General features: G+C 34.4%; 1 protein-coding gene across 2 annotated transcripts in view; it reads right to left on the bottom strand.

Annotated features, from left to right (window-relative positions):
* Fgf14 (fibroblast growth factor 14) overlaps positions 1-22637 on the bottom strand; it is a 488049-nt gene that overhangs the window by 100711 nt on the left and 364701 nt on the right. For both annotated transcript variants that reach the window (XM_051195185.1, XM_051195186.1), the window contains exons 2-3: positions 22408-22518; positions 18332-18435 (exon numbers count right to left, since the gene is read on the bottom strand). In XM_051195185.1, coding sequence (XP_051051142.1) covers positions 18332-18435; positions 22408-22518 — 215 coding nt within the window. The remainder of the gene's footprint in view (positions 1-18331; positions 18436-22407; positions 22519-22637) is intronic.

The raw sequence follows: 22637 nt of genomic DNA, 5'->3' as shown, positions 1-22637 counted from the left end.
TAAATTAGAAACAATCTTATTTTACCTATTAATCCCAGTTTCTTCTCCCACCCTCCCATGCTCCCCAGTGATCCCCCCATCCCATCCCCCATCCACTCCCCAGGAAAGGTGAGGCCTTCCAGGAGGGATCATCAAAATCTGTGAAGTCATTTGGGACAGGGCTTAGACCCTCCCCCATGTATCTAGGCTAAGGGAGTTCCCTCCATGGAGAATGGGCTCCTGAAGTCCGTTCCTGCACTAGGGATACATCCTGATTCCTTTGCCAGAGGTCCCAGAGACTGCCCAGGCCTCCTAACTGAGACCCACGTTCAGAAAGCCTGGTTTGGTCCTATTTTGGTTCCCCAGATATCAGACTGCAATCCATGAATTCCCACTTGCTCAAGTCAGCCGTTTCTTTGGGTTTTCTCAGCGTGGTCTTGACCCCTTTGTTAGTCACTCCTCCCTCTTTTTATTTCTAGGTGTAGAACATTGAAAATGTGAGTTCATGGGACCTGCATCAAGGACATTTTAGAGGTCATTTCAGTGACAGAGTGATCATTTTATGGTGACAGAAAGGTACCAAGAGTAATTAGTTGTAGACCTGAGATAATGAAATCTGTTTTAGAACTGAAGTGAACTGACTTGAAAAATTTTTAAAAAGAAAGAAAAGAAAGGAGGGGTTTTGACTCCCAAACCCAAGAATTTCTTTCCTATGGGGCTTGTCACTTTGGCAATTGGAATTTTACAAAAGAAGGGTTATTTCAGCCCTCTTTAAAACACATTAGATTGTATAAAAGTTAAAAAAAAAAAACAAGTTTTTGTGAATTACACAGTAGCATGTGAGCAAACTAAGAGTTATTAAAAATGCAGCCATTTACTGCCTACTCTTTCTATGAAATGGAATGCATTCCACCGCATTTATGCCTAAGCCCAATTAAACCTTCCCTTCTTTCTCACTGAAATCTAAGATAATGGATTTCTTGAGTGTTGCTGAGGCTGAGCTAGGGAATGAAATGTGAAGGTTTTAAGATAGCCTCAGCAGACTCAATATTGATTTCACCTTTACTTATCATTAGATTTTTAGTTTATTTATTTATAGTGTGTGTGTGTGTGTGTGTGTGTGTGTGTGTGTGTGTGTGTGTGTGTGTTTGGCCTGCATGTGTGTATGTGTACCATGGGTGTGCTTCTCTGGGATATAAGTTGTGGAAGTAGGGATGGGACATTATTGTCATCACAGCTCTGACAACTGTATGTTCCCAACTAAAGAAATAAATTAGAACACTATATAAATTTTTCTCCTTAATGGAGAAATAAAACCCATCAGGTGGGTTCTGAGTAAGGAATACGGAAAAGGCAGAGGAAAAGTGCGGTCAGAAGGAAGCCCTGAGGAACATACAATACAAATGCAACAGAAAACAAATAAAAACTCACGTTGGAACATCATGTCTAAATTGTCAAAAGCTGAGGCCACAGTCCACCTCATTTTAACTCAACATGAGATACTGACAGTCATAAGGACAATTTTTCTCTTCTCCCTTTACTTGTGAATTTTCACTAAAATTAGAGTTATATTGATTCAGTCATTTTTCTCCTACACAGTTTTGGGTCTCTCAGCTATGTATGGTACTATGCATCATTAGTTAGAGGTACAGAGTTTTGCAAGGCTGTGTTACAGGTTGTTCTGTTTGGGGTATGCCCCCAAGACATTGTATTCCTTACTCTTCATGTTACTCTTCGTGTATAAATAAAGCTGGACATGGACATAGGTCTTTTTCAAAGATATTTGAGTATTCATGAGCCATTAAACTAGATATAATTTAATACAAGAGGAGGAAAAACAGAGACAGAGGTATGTACACAGGGAAAACATCCTGTTGCCATGGTAACAGATTAGTGTGATGCTTCCACAAGAGAAAGCACAATAAAGATTTCTAGCAACTCCCTCAAAAAGGGGATGTGACAGACCTTGCCAAATTTTTTTCACAAGGACTCAATCCTGTCAATACCATCACGTGAGACATCTGATCTATAGTAGAATGAGTAAATACATTTCTGCTGTTTAAGCTATGAAATTTAAAGGACTTTGTTGCAGAAGCTTTGGTGAGCTGGTAGGGACCACTGCCTAAATTCAATCACTTTAAAATGAGGGCAAGAAAATAATAGAAAATTATGAAGTATGATGACTAATCTTTGTGGTCAACTTAACTGGATTGAGTAAATTAGTAAAATACATCCTCGGTGTTTTTTTCTGAAGGCATTTAAAGATTGTATTAAGTAGCAAAGAGAGGCCTTCTCAGACTGTAGGGAATGCCAGCCTATGAGGTGGCTGATAGAATAAAAGGAGAAAGAGGAGAAATCAAGAGAGTGTAAACATTCCCTCTTCCTCCTACTCATGGCCACCATAAACTGCTTTGTTCTTGCACACCTTCCAGCCAGTAGAGAATGTGTCCTCTGAGACTGTGAGCCAAATTAAATCTGTCCTCCCCTCAGCAGCTAACACACAAAGAAATACATAATCATTAAAAAAGACGTTTAAACATGGTGATTTATCCCTTCTCCTCCTCTGTTTTCTCCTCTTTTCTCTCTTCATCCCCAGTAACATTTGAGGATCCTCTGCTGCTAAGATCTATGCATGGTTCTCAGAGCTTTCATGTTTAACTAACTCAGCATTCGCAGCTTTCAAAACCTCCTTACAATAAAAGAAATTAGAGGCAGAACAGCTAAAGAATTTCCCACAGTCAAGCCATTGACCAACTTTTAGGTAATGATATCAAAATACATCCAGGTCACTAGAACCCATGTCGGATGTTTTCCTGGGATAAAATCAGCTTTTTGATAATCATTTTGGTATGCTTGGTAGGACTTTCCTAATGTATAGTATGTCAAAAGTAAAGATACATACAGAATCACACTGGACTCTCTATTTTCTTGAACCTGTTGCATCATAGGCCTGTTGATGTACACATCACTATCACTACAAATATGAGGTTCTTGCTTTCAACATATACAGCTATTTCTTTTTAAATCTTGAAATCAAGAAAACACTGGGCTGTATATTTTTACTTTAGCCAGGTCACTTTAAACCTAATGTCCTAAGACATTAATAGAAACTATGCTTAATTCATCATTGTTGACAAGGACAACAATGCTAGTAATTGTAGATTTTTCTATTAAAAGTTATTTTTGTGTATGTGTGAAGCATTGTGTGAATTTATATGACTACATGTGCTAAGGAGCCCTTAGAGGCCAGAAGAGCACTCAAATCCTCTGGAACTGCAATTATGGATGAGCCACCACCCGGGTACTTGGAACTGAACCCACCAGGACTTCTGAAAAAGCAGTAAATACTCTTAGTTGCTGAGCTATTAATCCATCTCTTAATTGAATAATTTTTAAATGACATTTTTATAATGAGATATTTGGATTTTTCTTTATGTATTGTGCTAATTATCTTCTTGCTCAAAGGAAGACAAATTGAAGTTACTTCCTGAAGTGACAGTGAAGAAATATCAAACCCAAATACTATGCAAAGACTTTATAACACTACACAAAGTTCTTTCACCTACCTGGATTGGCCGTAAATGTGGTAATGACCTTTACTAACAAAGATTTTCCCAGTAACATATGCAAATAGATACCTTGCTTAATGTATTATCTTCCATGTATCTTAAGTGCTAGAGAGTTAAATACACGCACATCAGAACATTGCTTATTTTCATATACAATTAACAATTCAAATTAGCATTTAAATAACAATAATAGAAGCAAAATTCACTTATAAAGCTTCTTAAACCAGTGCCTGCAGCAGAATCATCAGCAATTTCTTCGAATGGGTCTTATATCTTCAGTGTGTTGTTCCTACCATGGGAGAAGAAATGAAAGGGGAGATTCCTGAATCCTGTAACCTCTTGGAAATATTTAGACAACAGGTGTCATGGAGTACAATCAAAATTATTAATTATGCAAGTGGCATACCCAGCCTTGGTCCATATCTCCAAAAGCTTGTGCCTTCCACTCTACAATTTATCTTTTTTGCCTCTTTGGGAAGGGTCTGGCCTCCATTATTCTTTTGGAGAAGTGATGGAGGTAGTGACAGCCACATTAATTTTCATTCTCAGGGAACATAATAATACAAATATGTAAAAAAAATTTCCACATGTTTGAACTAAAAGTTTTTAGATTCTTGTTCAAATGCTTCTGTATGAACTCTAATCCCTTACCAAGACAAAATGATCCTTCTATAATTCTCTTTAAAACTCATTAGGCTATTTCAAATGGCTTTGTACATTGATGGCTCAAATTTGAATTCAGTATCAACCATATCTGCATTTTGTTTTGTTTTTAAATGATGTATATTGTTTTCAAAGAATAACCAGAATCACTCTTCCATAATATAAGACAAATTACAGTATTTAAACCATTGTAGTTCACTAATTGGAGGTGTGTTTCTAAAGAAAACAAATGTAATGTTAGAGATTATTGCAGTTGGCTGCACCGGCAAATATTCAAGGTTGGTGAACACTATTTATAAAACTCACTTGGGTGAACATAATCTTTATATGAGATTATAAAATTTATGTCCACACACACCTCAATGTAAATGTTGATATGGTTATCATTGCAATTTCTCCAAAATTTCTTTTGAGTGGTACTAGAATATAATAAAAAAAAGAAAGTAAGCAGACCCTCCATTCATCTCCACTAAAACAGTGTTTCTTCACTAAGGTATCACTCAAAAAAAAAATGTGCTTCAGTAAAAATCACATGGCAATAGGCAGGATGCCTAGCAGTCTAACTGTACAGCTGATGAGAATTTGAATAGTTTTTTCTCATGGAGGCAACATACATTGCAATATTTACTGACCTAAATAAATTCATTATTATCATCCTGCCAGAACATAATCACAGTATATTAAGCAAATGTTACCATCATGTTGTAACAAAGGCATTCAGAAGTCTTAGGATCATTCGAAAGTCCCAAATAATTAATTCAGTGCTAGTAACACTGCCAGTAATCATTTAGCCTGTTGAGTTGCTTGTTTTAAAATAAATTTGCATATTTCCTAATCATTTATCATCCCAATTGAAACATATTAACTTAAAAATTACATTTACTAATGAGGTATCATATGGTGTTTCCATACATTAATTCTGTTCATGTTTAAATGTGTCTGCCTCCTTAAACATTGATCTATTCTTTAGGAACAAATATTCAAAATTAATCTTTCTAATTCTTTTAAAAGTATGTAACACATTATCACAACCTGTGATCATCTTATTGTCCAAAGAACACCAGAACTTCTGACTTTATGCTATCAGGACACAACCATTGTCTAGTCTTTCCTATCTCTGTCTTGCCCTTGTCTCTGATAGTCACTAGTCTATTCTCTGCCTCTATGAGGTCACCTTTTTCTTGTTCCATATATGAATGAAATCATATTGTATATTGTATTTCCCTATCCTCTCTCTCTCTCTTTCTCTCGAGTGTGTGTGTGTGTGTGTGTGTGTGTGTGCCATCTTGTCTGTGTAGAACTTAGAAGTTAGCAGACAATCGTTGATGTAAATCTTTATCTTTCACCTTATCTGACACAGAATCTCCAGCTGTGTACTGTTCAGATTTCAGGCTAGATGGCCCAGGGTCTTCTGGGAATTCTCTTCTCTGACTCCTAGCTCATCACAGGGTACTCTGATTCCACATGTATGCTACTGCCCCTGCTTTTATGTGGATTCTGAGGATATGAGCTTAGTTAGGTTCTTACACTCATACAGAAACCATTTTACCCACCGAGTCAGCTCCTACACTCGTGATTTGATGGCTGCCTTATTTTATTGAATATAATTATGTTTAATAACATCCATGTTGTCTCAAATGGCAGGATTTGATCCTTTGTAATAGATGAATGATTATCTACTGTGTACATGCACTGTATTTTCTATTTCCATTTGTCTCTAGGAGATCACTCTTGTATTTCTTGGCTATTGTGAACAGTGTTGCAGCAAGCATTAGGCTATATATTTTGTTGTTGTTGTTGTTGTTGTGGTTGTACTACTTCATTTCATCTGCACTTAAATCCAGCAGGGAGATAGTTAAATCACACTATAGTTGGATTTTTAACTTATGAATTAACTCCATATTGTTTTCCATAATGACTGTACTAATTTTCATTCTTAACAAAAGAGTGCATGAAGTCTTCTCTACCATATCCTCTTTGGTACTTGTCATCTTTTCATTGTTATTTTCAAGATAGAGTCTCACTGTGTAGCTCTGGCTATCCTAGAACTCACTATGTAGACCAGCATGGCTTTGAACTCATAGATTCCTAAGTGATAGGATAAAAGGCATTTACCACTACACCTGGCTATGGCATTTGTGACCTTTGTTCTTTTTAATAATCATTCTTACTAGAATTAACTGTATTCTAATTATGATTTTAATTTACATTGTCCCAACATATTTTGCTGATAATTTTTCATGTACCTATTGAGCATTATTATCTTTTATAAAATATATAAATTGTTAATTTTTATTTTATTAATTTATTTGTGTGTGTGTGTGTGTGTTGTTGAGGCAAGAAAAAAAACTTTATGTAATCAGTCTTTTTCTTTACACAGTTTCAGGGAATCAAACTCTGGCCACCTGGTTAGCAAAACCAGTCTATTTACCCACTGATTCAAGTTTCTGACCCCATTCCTCATACCTCAGTAGTTACTTGGCCTTTTATTATTAGATTTCTTGAGTTCTTTATGAAGTCTGAATATTAACCCTTGTCAACATAGCATGTGAAATTTTCTGTATTTCACAGCTTGTCACTCTTATGTGTTGTTGACTTTCTGTTAAGCTTTTTAAAAATCACATAATATCATATTTCCTTATTTTTCCTGATACTGGCTTTGATGATACCATCTAAAATAACACTGTTCATTCCAATGTTGTTAGCAATATAAGTGAAACAATTTTGGATAACTTGAAAATAATTTTATGTGACTTGAAAAAATGTAATGCCTGCAAAATAGAAACCATTGTAAGGCAGCTCCAATATGAGCCAATCCTAAGGCAGGCTTTGATATTCCAATAACCAATCCCAATGTGGCACTGATACGTTAGTGAACCAGTATTAAACTGCGAATCCTACTATCATCAAACTAATGCACACTGGATAATGTTAAAAAAAAAAAAACAAAAACAAAAACAAAAAAAACCTGGAAATTCTGAGATGACCCTCGAACCCGCTGCCTTGCTCCTGAGGAAAGGTATCTCAAGTCTGCTGATCCCTTTTGGCAAGGGGACTTTGAGACTGGCCACTGTGTGTCTCTGGCTTCAGAGACTGGCATTTGCCAGCATATTTGCTGAGTTAACATATGACTACCAGTCACTACTAAGTTTGACCCATATGCTCAAGGACCTTCTGGAACTTCCCCCAAGTACAGTGCCATACTCCCAGCCTGCCACAGTTGAAAAACCTCACACCTGGTGTGAATTGAACTTTCTTCCACAGTGTTTGCACCAGAGCCGATTCCCCGGTGGAAATGTGCAGCATTTTTCTGCCTGGAGGAACTTTCCTGCTGCGTGAGATGTCTGTTTACACGAGATTACCATAACATTTATATGAGCATGATATTGTAAGAAAAACTTGTCTGAATAAAGCAAGCATATTTGAAAGACAAATCTGGTGTGGTAATCCTGATTGATGAGCATCACACTGACCAACTAGCAGTGCTCTCTGCAAATGCCTTAAAATTTCTCTACCCTATTTTTGTTGTTGTTGTTGTTATAGCCTCGTAGTTTTAGGTTTTACATTTGAGACTTAATCCATTTTGTAGATTTTGTAACTGATGAGAAACAAGAGTCTATCTCCTAGATATCTAATTTTTCTTGCATCAATTTTTGGAAATCATCTTCTCTACAATTCTTAACCTTCACACCTTTACTGGAAGGAATTTAGCAGTAGATGTGTGAGATTACTTCAGGGTTCACTACATGGTTCCTTTGGTCTCTATATTAATTTTATCACAGTTTTATGCTGGTTACAGGTTGGTAGTATGCACTGAAGTTAGATTATTCCTGCTCTATTTTTTTTTTTGTCATTTTCTTTTTCCATTTGTTTTTAAAATTTCTTCAGCTGCTAAAGGTTTTCTATGAATGCATACAAATTTTAAGATTTTTTTCTATTTATTTTCTTAGTATTTTGAATGGGATGCACTGAATATGTAGATCACTTTGGGAAGTAAAAGCAATTTAATAATACCAATTTTAACATATGAGCAAAAGATGTCTTTCTGTTTGGGGGTCACCTTTAATTCCTTCTAGCAGTGTTTTATTATTTGCTTTGAAAAAAATCTTATGTATCTTAGGTTAATTTTCTTCCTAGTCATCTTATTTTTTTTCTGTAGCCATTGTCAATGTAATTATTTTTATGGTATCTGATCCATATAATTTATTATAGGCATGTAATAATATCACCGACTTTTACATGTTGAATTGATACTCTGAAACTTTGTTAAGTTTATTTATTAAATCTCACACAATTTTGGAAGATTTTTGTTGGTTTAATCATTTGTTTGTTTATTTAGTTATCTGTTCACTTATTTTGAGACAAGGTCTTATGTTGCCCAGATTGGACTGAAACTTACTATGTGGCCAAGAACGACTCATACCTTTTGATATTTCTGTCTTTATCTTTTGAGTACAGGAATTGAAGGTGTGCATGGTCACACTAGGTTTTAGGTGGTACTAGGGACCAAACTCACATAGTCACATGAATTCTCGCCAGTCATTCTACAAACGGAGCCATTTTCCCAGCCCTTTGTGGACAAACTTCTGGGATTACATTGATTTAAGTGGTGAATGTGGGCATCCTTGCCTTTCTTATCTTTTTTTTTCTTCTTCTTCTTTTCTTTTCTTTCTCTTTCTCTTGTTGTGAGCAAAAGTTGAGCTTTGTGTAGTGTTTTTTTTTAATCACAAAATGGGTTGTTCTGTCAAATGTCTCTGCAACTATTGCAAATACTTAGATATTTGCTCTTCACCATGTTCATATAACACATCATGCTAATTTATCAGTCATTTGAACTGAGACTTCACTCCATTATACTTCTCCCCATATCAACTCCACTATTCAAGCAATCCAGAAAATGTTTTGTGTTTGAGGAAGTACAAATAGCATGACCTCTGTGGTACAGGTATTACTTCCATACTGAGAAAAGTGGATTTAATTTTCACAGCACTTCCCATACGAGAAGGGAAAAATACCTACATGTATCTGTGAGAAACTAATGCTTAGTGTATCTTTTTTATTTCGTTCTGAAGAAAAAAAAATGTCTTACTAGCTTGTGATTATAAAACTGATACACATAAACACAAATATATATAATAAAAAGATTGTACATTTCACTCTTTAAGTTATGGAACTATGATTAACAAACTCACTTTGGAGGTTATTTAACAAGAATAATCCAACAACATGGAGGCTTGAGATTCTATGCATCTGTCAAATTCAGGCATATTTTATTCACATTTATGTAGCTGTCTTTATCATAGCTCAAGTGTAAAACCACCTCAAGTGGTCAATATCAGTTTATCACTTTTAACAAATTTAAAAATTATTTTAAAGTACCAGATATTTTTTTATGTGAAATTTGGCACCAATAGAAATGTGACAGAACAGTTAAGCGTGCATTTATCAAAATAATTATCACACAGGAATCTAGATATCCAGGGTATCAACAGTTCCATAGGCAAGTGACTTGTAAAGGAAATGATTGGGCTATTTGACCATTAAAATTAAGTTTAATTTTGCATTCCTTTTATATTTCCTCTAATCACTATTAGAAAAAATACTGTCTAATGAAGATACTATTTCTAAATACTTTCAGGACTGGCTTTTGTGGCTCAGAAAAGCAAAACATAATGGCACATCCTTTGCACTAAACAACTGTCAAATATTAGTACCATTTTCTATTTTTTCTGATTGATATTTTTTTGGATAAATGATGCATAAAATTAATATGAACTTCATCTTCATCCCAAATATTACAGGCTATTTGAGTGTTTGAAGTAACTACATAAGAGCTTTTGTTCAAAGTAATTCTTCTGTCTGTCCATTTCAATGTTCAAACCTTCTTTTGTAATGTAATTTTAAATTTAATAAAGGGTTTACTGCTGTTTTCCCAGGTAGCCCTTGGGCTCTGTTAACTCTATAAAACTATCTTTCAATTGGTTCAGATTTTATTAGGAAAATAACTAAACCATTTTATGGCACCTGTGAAACAACTTTTAACTGTTTCCTCCTTCAATTTAATAATATTTCACTTTACAGTATATTTTTCCATGGATAGTTTTAAAAAGTATCTTTCTTATTCCCCATTTAACCTTTGTCTTGAAGACTTTTGAGCAATTTAAAAGTTCATTTGTTCTAATATTCTTATTGTAAAAACTAAGCATATCTAACTTGGTAGTGAAAGGGGGGAGAAGAATCATTATGTATACCTGTAGTGTTATCTAATTTGCAGTGTATTTATTTGGTACCTTACACTGAGATGAATATTTTATAATAATAACAGGTGATAATTCTTAATGACAAAGTTTCCAGCCAAGCTTGTGGCACATACCTGTAATGTAGGATGTGGAGGCAGGAATATGAGGAGCTTAAGCCAGTCTCTTTACATACTGAGTTCTTTGCCAGCCTGGGCTAAATGGGGCATTATTTCCCAAACTATTAAAACCAATAGAATTTCCATATTTTTACTCTTAATAACATATGACCTTAAAATAGGAAATACTATATGTCAATATTTAAATAATAATATAGTAGTAGTGATATCTTCTAGAGTTATAGATATCAGCAATTGTTTCATAATTTGACATGGTAAAATTAGTATGAGCATAAATCTTAATAACAGGAAAAACACTTGCAAATTAATTAGAGTTTGCAGTGTGAGCACTTACCACTTATGTAATACAATATAGTGTTTCTCAGGCCATAAAAATACATAATTTTCAAGGGACATATCAACATGTACCTAATTTATTCGTTTCTATCTCTTAGCAAAGGACAGATTGTTTTTCTAAGATCTGCAAGTAAATTGCAGCCCAGCAAGCCAACACCCTTAAATTATAAGAGAAAACATCAATTACAAGAGTAAACTGGGTATGAAGGGGTCTTGTCTACATTAGAGGAAGTTGAGACCATGTTATAATGGGCCCATCGGTAAAAGACAACTGAGTTAATTGTAGAAATTGATATTAATGGAAGGGCCATCAATTTTGAAATCTGTGATGTTATAACCTCAATTATGACATGTACAACTTATTTATTACATAATATCAGTAATTTTTTTCTCTCAATATAGAACAGGAGAGGACAGTAGGATGCACTAACTGGGATTGACATGTAAAGCAAAACTCAAATTTTATCAGGTTAGTTCCATTAGGTACTAGGTGTACCAGCTTAAAAGAAAAGTTAAATAATATTTCCAATTTTCTCACAGGGACATTTTTGCTAAATAACGGCCAGGAGCTAAGATAAATGATCAAATAATACTTCTATCTTGTCAGAGGAAAAAAAAATCAGTGATTCCGAAGCTACATGAGAATATCTTGTTCCCATCTGGTCTCTACTGTTATTGGAACAACAAATAGCCACCGATTATGAGGCCTTCACATGAACTGGGGAACACCTAATAACTATGACTCATCTCTCAGTTTAGTACAGTGGTTGGATCTTAAGGCCAGCATCTAACCTCAGATAATACCCTCACAGACTCTAATACAGCCTTCTCAGAAGTGCATTGTGTACCTCCATGACATTGCATTTCTTATTGAGTGACTTATTTTAGGACCAACAATCAACATTTAGTGCGGCTCTAAACAGTTCCAGACACTGCACAAACTTCTGCAATCAAGATAAACAATTCTGTTAAACTGTATAGTACATAGAATTCATATCTATATTAACTGAAGTTTCCATTAGGCCACATTTTTATCACTTTTTGTATCTAACTGTGTGCTTAAGTTTATGCTAGTTAACAGGCAATGTTCCAGGTAATTAAATGGTCGCTGTTTTGTCAAGAAAACTATAATTTAAAAATCAGTAAGAAGAGACAGAAAACAACCCAGAAGATGGATCACTTAAAATTACCGAAGGGAGATTTTGTTTGTGCTTAGCATAAAATACAGAGAACAACAGTCAATTTGGTCATTTCCTTTCCCCTTTACTAATCAGTACTTTTGATGTGTTTGAAAACTACCATATTTTCATTTATCCTTATAGCTTTGGTACATGCTCAATGGTATGTATACAGTAAATATTTGGTGAATGAACCTAGTAATCTGACTGAACAATCCACACCAAGCATGTTGACTTAGCCTATATTTTAAGTGATTAAATTAATTAAAATAGTTGTGTGTATTTTGTGTTTAACTTTTCTCAAGTAGAGAAATATGGCTTGAGGTAGGAGTAATAAACTTATGAAGATGTATTATTTAGTTTTCTGCTGCTGCAGCAAAATACCATGGCAAAGTCAACTTATAGAAGGAACTAATTTGGGCTTATGATATTAGAGAGATGATTCTGTCAGGTCAGGGAAGCATAGCAATAAATGACAGATATGGCAACTGGAGCAGGAGGCTAAGAGATCACATCCTCAACCACAAGCGGTAAGCGGAGTTCCCAAATGTTCACCCACAGTGATATACTCTATTTTCTCTAGCAAGGAAGCACCACCTCCCAAAAACTGCCAACAACTGATGACTAAGTGTTTAAGTACCTAAGTATATGGAGGGAGACATTTCTCATGAAAACCACCATACATGGGCCATCATGGAATCAAATCCTGCAGATACATGGAAATGTAGTTCAGAGAACAGCCTGTCCTCTGTCATATACCAGAAACCTGGTAATCACACACAGAATGAAGAAGAAGGAAGTCTGTTCCCTAATCCTAGAAATGTGATTTGGGTGGGTCTAACCTGCCTAGCTACAAATAAAATTCAGTCTCACAGAAAATAAAAAACTATAAAATCTAATTTGTAAAATATAGCTACTTAATTTTATTTTCATTTTCTTAAATCTAAAAAGCATCACCTTCAAAATCAGCTCAAGCTTTTTCACACTGACAACAGTCTGCCCCATTATACCAACAGGTATCAGGAAGCTGAAATATATACCTGGTGTCGTAGTTTCTTCTTAGGCTTTGTGTGTTATAGAGTTAACAGCATTTTGCAGGACTATAAAAGCCCACTATTACTGATTTGAACTTTCCCTATGATTTTATTTTCTCTAGTCTGAACAAATTCTTTGTCTTTCTTCATGTTATCTTAGAGCTAAGGTCACATTCTTTGTTGAGTTTTTCCCTTAGATTGAGTGTAATGATCACAACTGTTTCTGTGGCCTTCCTTAAAGGTTAATGAGAAAATGAACACTACGTATAGATACTCTTTGTTCTTCATTTCACCGGACCTAGACCAAGGCATAAAGCTATAGTCCTTAGTCATTTGTCCATTTTCGTCATCATCAATGGAAAATAACAAAGAATGAACTATTAAAGTCATGGTAGGTTAGATGTGATGGGGAACTGAATTTTGTTTTTTTGTTTTTGTTTTTGTGTTTTGTTTTGTTTTTTTCCAATATGTTTTTCAGGCAGTAATTCTAGAATGGTTCACAACACATTCAGACTTGTGATTCTCAAGGCTTGTGAACTTACTTAACTGGAGTATCAGAATCTGCTGGGTCAATATTTTGAGGCCTAGATATGTACAAGACATTCTACATAATTCTTATGCAGGTTGAAATCTGTGAAACATAGCGTGAATACTAAATATTTCCTTCTTACACAACAGAATTATTTCTATGAAAGCTCAAGTTATGAATTTAAATCAGCAGACTGTATACTTTCTTATTTAAAATGGATTATTTGAATTAAGTAAAATATGTAGAAAATTCTTAATAAGATAGTTTACTAAGGTTTTATTTTCTTTCTCCCTTCACCATTATAAGGCTATTGATTTCATATCTAAATCTTTGTCACTGAGTATAAATAAAAGGAAAAGAAACATTACCTATCACAGAAAAGTTCTATCTTCACATGTTTCTATTATAAAATTTATTATTTGACAATTTCATAAATGTAGATAATGTATTATGATTATATTCAAACATATTGTCATGTTTTGCATAGCCCAAACTCTGGATGACCCACTTCTCTTTCCCATGTGGTCTTCCCCTACTGTGTGTGTGTGTGTGTGTGTGTGTGTGTGTGTGTGTGTGTGTAAAACCCAATGAATTTCATTAGGGTTGCTTGTGTGAGCCTGTATATTCCCACGTATACACTGCTGAATAAAGTGATTCTCTCTTCCAGCAGCCACTAACCATCAAAATTCCCAGTTAAGGATGGGGTCCCATGGGCACCTGCACTATCCAAATGTTGATGACTGTAAATCTCACTTCTCCTCATCCTCCCACTCTGACATTATTGATACTCCTTCTTCCATGACGTTCCCTGGGCCTTGGATAGAGAAAGGATGATGCACATGTACCATGTAAGGACACATATACAGTGCTCACAGAGCTGGAAAAGGGCATCAGAAATTCTGGAACTGTGAGATCCATGTGGATCCTTGGGATAAAACCCAGGTCTTCTTCAAAAGCTTTTAACTGATGAGCCATCTCTCAGCCCCCACAGGGGATTGCTTAGTCTTCCAAAAGTAAGTTATTTGGTAAAACAAAACATCTGACTGTTCCTCTTATCACAATAGGTAGTTTTCTAGCTAACTTAAACAGATTTATTTTTAAAGCAGTATTTTCACCTGTTTATTTTTTGTACCAAGTATTTGGTTGTTTTTGTTCTCTGACCTGAGAACTTGTATTACACTTCCCAGCAAATCATTCATACGACATTAAATCTCTTGAGCCCCATATCAAGTGTATATTGTAATCTTTATGATCACAAAAATAGCTCTTGTCATATGGGAAAATAGTTTTCACAGGCAACAACTCCCTCCAATACTGGGAATAGAATTATTCATATCTTAGTCAAGACAACATTTAAGAACTATCATTATTGAACACATTGAAGATATTTATTTAAATAACAATGGATTGCAAGTTTTCTTGAAAAAGAGAAATACACGGCATTACTGGTATAAGGTCAAGCAACGTACTTCAGTTGGAATGGCCTATTTTATTACTTACCCCCCACAAAAACAAAAAACAAAAACAAAAACAAAACTGATCTTTGATAAAAATAGGTCTCATATAATACTGAAAATGTTCTAAGTTAAATTTTCTTTTTAAAAAGATTTATTTGTGTGTTTATTCTTCCAAAGGTTTTAATAACATCATTATACAGTTTTAGTTTCTTGTTATAACAGATGCCATGTCATATAATGAAACGTATCTCAAATGGAGAAAGGATAGTAAACTATCTAAAAGTGCAAAGTAGTGAATCAGACTGAATAGCAGATTCTGCTGCTTCTGCCTATTATAGGGATTTACAGCAAACTTTTATGCAGTCTGAATATCAGTGTCTTTATTTTATCATAATGTATTAATTATACTTATATATTAAAGTTTGCTAAGAGGATCAGGTAAATTAATTCATGACTGGAATACTGCACAGTAAACAAATACTACTATGATTATTATAATTTAACTTTTATTATAAAGTAAAATAATTTATATATCATATTTTATGTTATTGTCTTAGTGGTTGGCTACTTATAAAATTAGTAAATATAGAAAATACTTATCTCCAACAAAATATTTAAAGTTCAAATTTTATTTAGTTTAAATCAATGGAGTATTTTAATTGTGGTGTATGAGAAAAGACTTGAAATTGTACTGTTTGTTTTTATTTTTTATCAAAGTCTCTCTCCCAAAAGATGGGAATGATGACAGGTCCCTTGCCCACCAACCTGGGCTATGGAAATAGCTTCAGCTAGGACATAGCCTAGATTCATGGTACAAAAAGATAGGACGTAGCAAAACCACAATTTGTAAGTCAGAGACTTTAAGCCACCACAGGGGATGTCCAGGAGCCAACCATCTACAAAACCAGAATAAGAAACTTCAGCAAGATATTTAGTACTTATTGGTACAAATACTCTTTCCCACAGCAACTTCATAAATTATGAGTCCCGACCAAAGGATCCATGTTTAAAATGCTTGTTGTTGGACTTGGGATAGCTGCCTTGTTTTCATTGTTACTATAGTGATAGATTGCTCTAAATGTGCTAGTATTTGTTCTAGGCCAAAGTTCATCTCTAAGAGGACATAGTCTTTCTTTAGAGAAGAATACCTTACAATTATAGTCTGATTCAAAATAAGCAATAATTAAAAGCATCACCTATATTAGCAAAAAGTTAAACAAAAATGCTCTGATAATAGTATATGCATGAGAGAACAATCATGTGATAAAATTTGAAACAGAAAGGAAGAGTTAGATGCTGTGTTTGGCAGTACATCTAATGATATTTAGATTATTCAGACATTACTTCAGGGGTAAGTAAACAAAAATAACAGTATAAATGTCAAATCAGTAACATTGAGTTGTAGCTGAAATGAGTCATCTCTATAAATGATCTCTTTTTGTATTTGTTTTCCTAGACAAGTTGTAAGAAATTCTATCTTGATCTTTCTCACAGCATGTTGCATATTCATCCCCTGCAGCAGTACACAATTTGCATAACGTAATACCCAGTTCTGTGCTTTGGAATACCCTTGGGTGAGATTAGTTGGAGGGACTCTGATGCTACATAGCCATTTCCTTTGACAGAGTTTCCAGATTTGCCAGAAAAAATAGATTACCTGTTGTGAAAGGCTTAAGAAAATGTTTATTGCATATAAAGTCATATATTATTTATACATAAATATATGACAATATTATAATTGAATATTTCAGTTTTTGCTAGTAATATTGTATAACAACTAGCATTCTAAGAATCTACAAGAAAATGGAAAGCATACTCAAAGGAGAACGTATTTTAAGACAATTACATTTTAGTCTATTGACTTTTGCTAAAAAGAGCAATGGAAAGGAACACTTATGAGCAAGTATGTATTTCTTTGACTAGCAATGGAAGGAGATTCTAACTGTATTATAGTGTATGAGCACAGCATATCTGGTCGAAAATAAGTTAATGAAAAAAATTCAGTGTAGGCTATGTGGAAGAAAATCTTCTGTTTCTAATAAATATCAATTAAAAAAAAACAGAAATCCATGCTTAGATTTGTGTGAGATGTGTACTGCATTATTAGAATGTTTTTCTACTAAAATATTTCCAGTTTTGAAATTCTAATTAAAACAAATATATGTGTCCTTTCATATCCACTGGTGTAGTATATATACCTTCAAAGTAGACAATCATAGCATTATAAAAACTCATGTCTGGACTGAACATATATATGCTTATTTCATGTTATTTTCCCCTAAGCAATACATAAAACAACAATTTCCTTAATATTCACATCATATAAGTATTATCAAAACTGTAGGTATGGTATACACAAGGAAATTTAGTCAACAAGATACCTTTGAGTACCCAGAGCATGGTATACACAGAGAATCTTGGAAGCCCTGTCCACAGAGACTCAATGCTTCTTTCTCTTTCAAAACTCATATTGTCTCCTTTTTAGAAATACAAGCTTTTGGATTCCAAGTACAAATGAGACTATATACTACATTTGGAAATGAAAAAGCAAAACAAAACAAAACATTGAAACAGAGATCATACCACTGTTTTCCAGAAGAGTGATGGAGAAAGAGGAGGCACTTATCAAGTAGGAATAAGTCCTAGTATTCACTTCATGTATGTTGAGTACAGTAAATAGTTTACATATTTCAAAATTAAAAACACATTTGAATATCTTTTTAATAAAAAAATATTATGCTACTTAGCTGACAGGTATATTAATTACCTTGACTGAATCTACTGGTAGAAAAAGATTGATACAGCATATTGTCCCAGATAAACATATAACTATTAAACTGAGTAAAAATAAATTAGTGAGAGAAAACATATATCAATGGCACTTCTTTTGAAAGTCTTCAAAACAAGAACATTGATAAACAGAAATAAAATGATCATACTAACGGCAACTCTTTGATTCTTCGTATGACCTTGGTCATCTTTTTAAAAAATGGCAAACATATTTCAGGATCTAAAATTACTATTCCCTCAGATGTGCCCTTGTCACCAAACACTGATAAATAATTAATAAGCAGTTTCTGCAACAGCCCTATAAGGACCAAATCCCAAAGCCAAAGTGACAGAGTCCACGTCTATCTTTGACTTCTATTGCTGCTTTTGCCATTTCACTAACAACATACTGGAGGCCAATGTCATTGGCATGCAACTTACTGATGGGTAGAGGTAACCTTCTCCATTCATGGCTATGTACAACCCTGTCTTCACTCCCTGGATGGCAACGACACGCAGTCCCACTGGGATGAGGTTGAACAATGCTGTAGAAGACAAAGGTGATTGATCTGTCACCAAGCAGTAGAAGCAAATCATTTCCATAACAATTCCCCTTTCTCCTTTGGATATTTAAGAAGCATCACATGTATTTCTATTTTCAAAGTTTCAACTGAAGAAATGTTGTTTCTCTTTATAACCTAGAAGCTACTCTCATATAGAAAAATGAGCATCTCAGCTTCAGCTTTTCCTTAGCAGGTTTGCCCATACCATTCTGAAGGGGTTGGGAGACAGAAGAGAGTCAAGACTATAATGATGCTTTTACTATTAAAGTCTCTGACCTTGCTAGGTTCCAGGAAGAAAAAAAAATCATCTATGAGTATTCTCAAGAAGCAGAATTTAAAAAGTGCAGCTTGGAAGTTGACTGTAATTTTCTGTACTGTAGGATTGGGCATTGCAGTGCAGTGTAGGCCAGCAGTTCAGAAGTAATTCCCAAACTAAATTACTTTGGCAGAAGCAACATGAAATGACATTAAAAAAAAAAAAAAAAAAAAAAAAAAAAAGATGTGCAGCTTTCCATGAGATAAACTGAGAAGGTACTAATAAAATTAAAAATGGCTTGCAAATTTTCAAGAAAGAATTGTATTTATTGTTGTTTTATAAATTTATAAATAAAACTACTTATTGTAAATAATAAATGACCATGTTCAGTTTTACATATCTAGTAAATTAAACACCATTTATGTTTCTATTTTTCTTTCCTTCTAATACACTATATTTTCACAAAGTGTACTCACATCATCTAGGATATTATCAACCATAATATCTCTGTTACACATAGACTATTTAGTGGGTATTCCAGAAATATTTTTATTACAAGTGGCATTAACAAGAATATTATTAATTATCTACTCTTATTCAAGCCGTTAACTTGTATTTACTTCTGAGCAGTGGGAATTGGTTTGGGAAGCACTCAGCTCTTGACATAAATATGTAACTAAAATGTGTTAATTTTAGGCCTTCAACTCTTATACAGAACACATTTGAGTTGAAATTGGTGAATAATTTGATGATTACAAACTAACACAGCAATAACCATTGTTCTGTTTTTCTTCTCAGGAATATGCTATGCAGAATGGTGAAAGGTAAGTCCTCTTTTGCAATAATTAAAAATTCCTGTTCCCCAGACCATAACATATCTACACCCCATAATAATGGAGGAAAACAGTATCCCATGGTCTTGATAATAACACAGGGATTAATTTGGGGGCTAATTTGTGAATAGATGAGTATTACTGTCACTATGCAAAGTAACATTGAACTCTCCTTAAAGGATTCTGGAGGGTTATGAGATACAAATAAAATAAAATGTTTTACTCCTTTTTAATTCTGTTATTTAACATTGAATATGATAGGTGTATTGGGTACTAGGGTTTGTCATGGCAATTCTCTGTGTGTCTTCTTTGTGTGTGAAAGTTATGTTCATTCATATTTGTGTTAACTCCCTGAAATTTGAAAGGATGGACACTGTAGGATAAGCCCTAACTTCTGTATATAATTTTAATGTAAAATATAATGTAACTACACAACCTGATAATTTCAAACTTATTTATTTTAATATCTGTAACCTGATTTTTTAAAAGTATTGTGGCTTCTGATTATATCATGTCAACTAGATGGTATAATTCCTAAAGGCAAGAATAGTATGAATACACTAAAATGATATACTGTGGGAAATAGAAAATTCTAAAATGTACTCTAAATAACAAAAATTACACTGTCCTTCTTTCCTCTGGATTTTTGCAAGGAAAATTCAAACAATTGTCATTTACAAATTAACAATATGGAGCTGACAATGGAGGGTGTGTGGTGCTAGTTAAAAACATAAATATGTTATTTTCCACTTTTTAAAAATGTCATGTAATTACAAAGCAATAAGGCAAAGCCTAGGGGAATAAAAATAAAGATGTCCCTGTGGTTGTGTTCCTGTTGTGGAATACTCTATCCTAGAGGTAGCAGGGGATTCCAACCATGGTTGTACACAAAAATGAATGTATTTATGAAATAAGATGACCATGCCCAGCCCCGGGGCCAACCAAGTCAGAATCACTAGTGCTGGGTTAAAAACATAAGGAAATTTTCTAAGGAGCTCTTCAAATGAGCCTAGACTGCAGGTCATGGGAAAACTGCCATCCTAAGACCTCTGGGGTGGTGTGACAACTTTCACAAATTTCAGACAACCAATCTAACTATATATGTACACACTTTATACCTCACACCCCTACACCTTGCCAAAGAAAGGAGAATGAAGTCCAGAGAGGCAACTTTCCTTTAGTTGCAGCTTTTATATTTCTTCCTTTAAAACTTTTATCATGATTTGTGCAGATAATACCACTCAATCTCTAATCTTATATAAGAAGCATTGTATTTATATGATCTCTGCTAATCTTTGTTTTCTTTCCCCCAAGTACCTGAATTATTTTTTCCTTCTTTTCCCAAATAATAAAAAAGATACAAATAAATCAAGGAGCAATAATCTAGGGGACATTTTCAAGGTTAAAAATGGAAAACAAAATGGCAAGAAAGATTAATATTTCAAAACACATACATATATATGCACACACACAAATACACACACATATATACATACATACATACATACATACATATATATATATATATATATATATATATATATCATGAAGGAAATGAAGCAACACTCCCCAAACTAGTAAATGCATTAGTCATAAACCTCAGCTCACTTAAGACAAAAGGAAACAGAAAATTACTAATATTATTTCACATAGAGGCATCATGTGTAAAACAACTTATTCCATATCATCAATTGTCCTCAAAATTTGTGCCTGAGAACTTGATGAGTCAGACTTAAAAAGAAGGGCTAATGATTCCATTACATGTATCAGGTCTTCTTTTCTTTTAATGGATTATAATTTATTATAAATAGTAAAGGTAAGTGGATAGGCAGCCATCTTTGCTCATGACCTCAGAGTTTTATATCTTGTATCAGTTTTTTCATTTACCTAGCCCAGTAGTAAAAGACTAAAAGGTGTGTGTGTGTGTGTGTGTGTGTGTGTGTGTGTGTGTGTGTGTGTTAGAACTCTTGTGAAATTAGAGGAAATCAAAAGCTGGAATATAAATGTAAGATACATAGATTTTAAATTAATGAGCAGATGCTATTGAATAAGGTAATTAAATGTTTTGTGCAATGTATTTACATGCACATAGCCTTAATATCCTCTCCATTAGAAGTACATTAACTTCTACATCGATGCATTAGTATGCCTAACTGTTATGATGAGGAGACAGAAAGTAATGTTCTTGACAAAATCACTATATGCTATATAAGCAAAAGAAAATATACTCAGTTTAACACCACAGGTGACTTGTCTGCATTAATACCTTCGCACATGTGGTCTCTGTGGTGATATATTGTTTATGATTTATTAAAGCCACTGGAGATCAAAATAGTAAAGCAGCCACACTAGTTAGCTATAGAAGCAAAGCAGTGGCGTGGTGGTACACACCTTTAATCCCACCACTTGGGAGGCAGATGTAGATGGATCTCTGTTAGTTCAAAGTCACACTTAGATAAATGAAATTGATCCAGTTCTAAAAAGAAACAGCTCACACAAAGGAGATCTCAGCACGTGGGATCACACGCCTTTTAATCCCAGCACTAGGGAGGTGTAAACAGAGAGATATGGCTGGATGGAGATATGGCAGGAGCCAGGAACTCAGAGCTTTTGCCTCAGAGTAGTCATGGAGACAGGATTGCCATTTCAGCTTGGTAGAAGAGGTAAGATCTACTGACTTCTCTGATATTCAGCTTGAAGTTTGAACCACAATATCACTCTCTGGATCTTTTATTTTTTGTAATACAGGTCTCAGTGAAATGATACATGCATTGTAGCAGGCAACTAGAAAAAACCAACAGAACCAAGCACTTACAAATGCATCTCACAAAGCCATTTGAGTAGCAGACTCAGTCGGTCACTTACTGGAATTGGTGCTGTCATCCTTGGTTCCGTCGAGAGCTCCATCGGGGTGCATCTGCAAGTAGTACCCTTGCCTGCAATATAACCTGGTCACTATGCCCTTGAGCTGGGGATCTGAAAGGCAAACACAGGGGACATCAACTTCACAATGCTGTAAGAGAGAATTGTTTTCCCCTCTTTTTTTTTTTTAAATATCTTTCTTTTTCAGAAGACCTTTTGTAAAGGTTGTATAT

This window comes from Phodopus roborovskii, unplaced genomic scaffold (genome assembly GCF_943737965.1).
Source record: "Phodopus roborovskii unplaced genomic scaffold, PHOROB, whole genome shotgun sequence".
In the NCBI taxonomy this organism is placed as follows: Eukaryota; Metazoa; Chordata; class Mammalia; order Rodentia; family Cricetidae; genus Phodopus; species Phodopus roborovskii.
The sequence above is the reverse complement of the archived record's forward strand: the minus strand, read 5'-3'. Positions and strand labels throughout refer to the sequence as shown.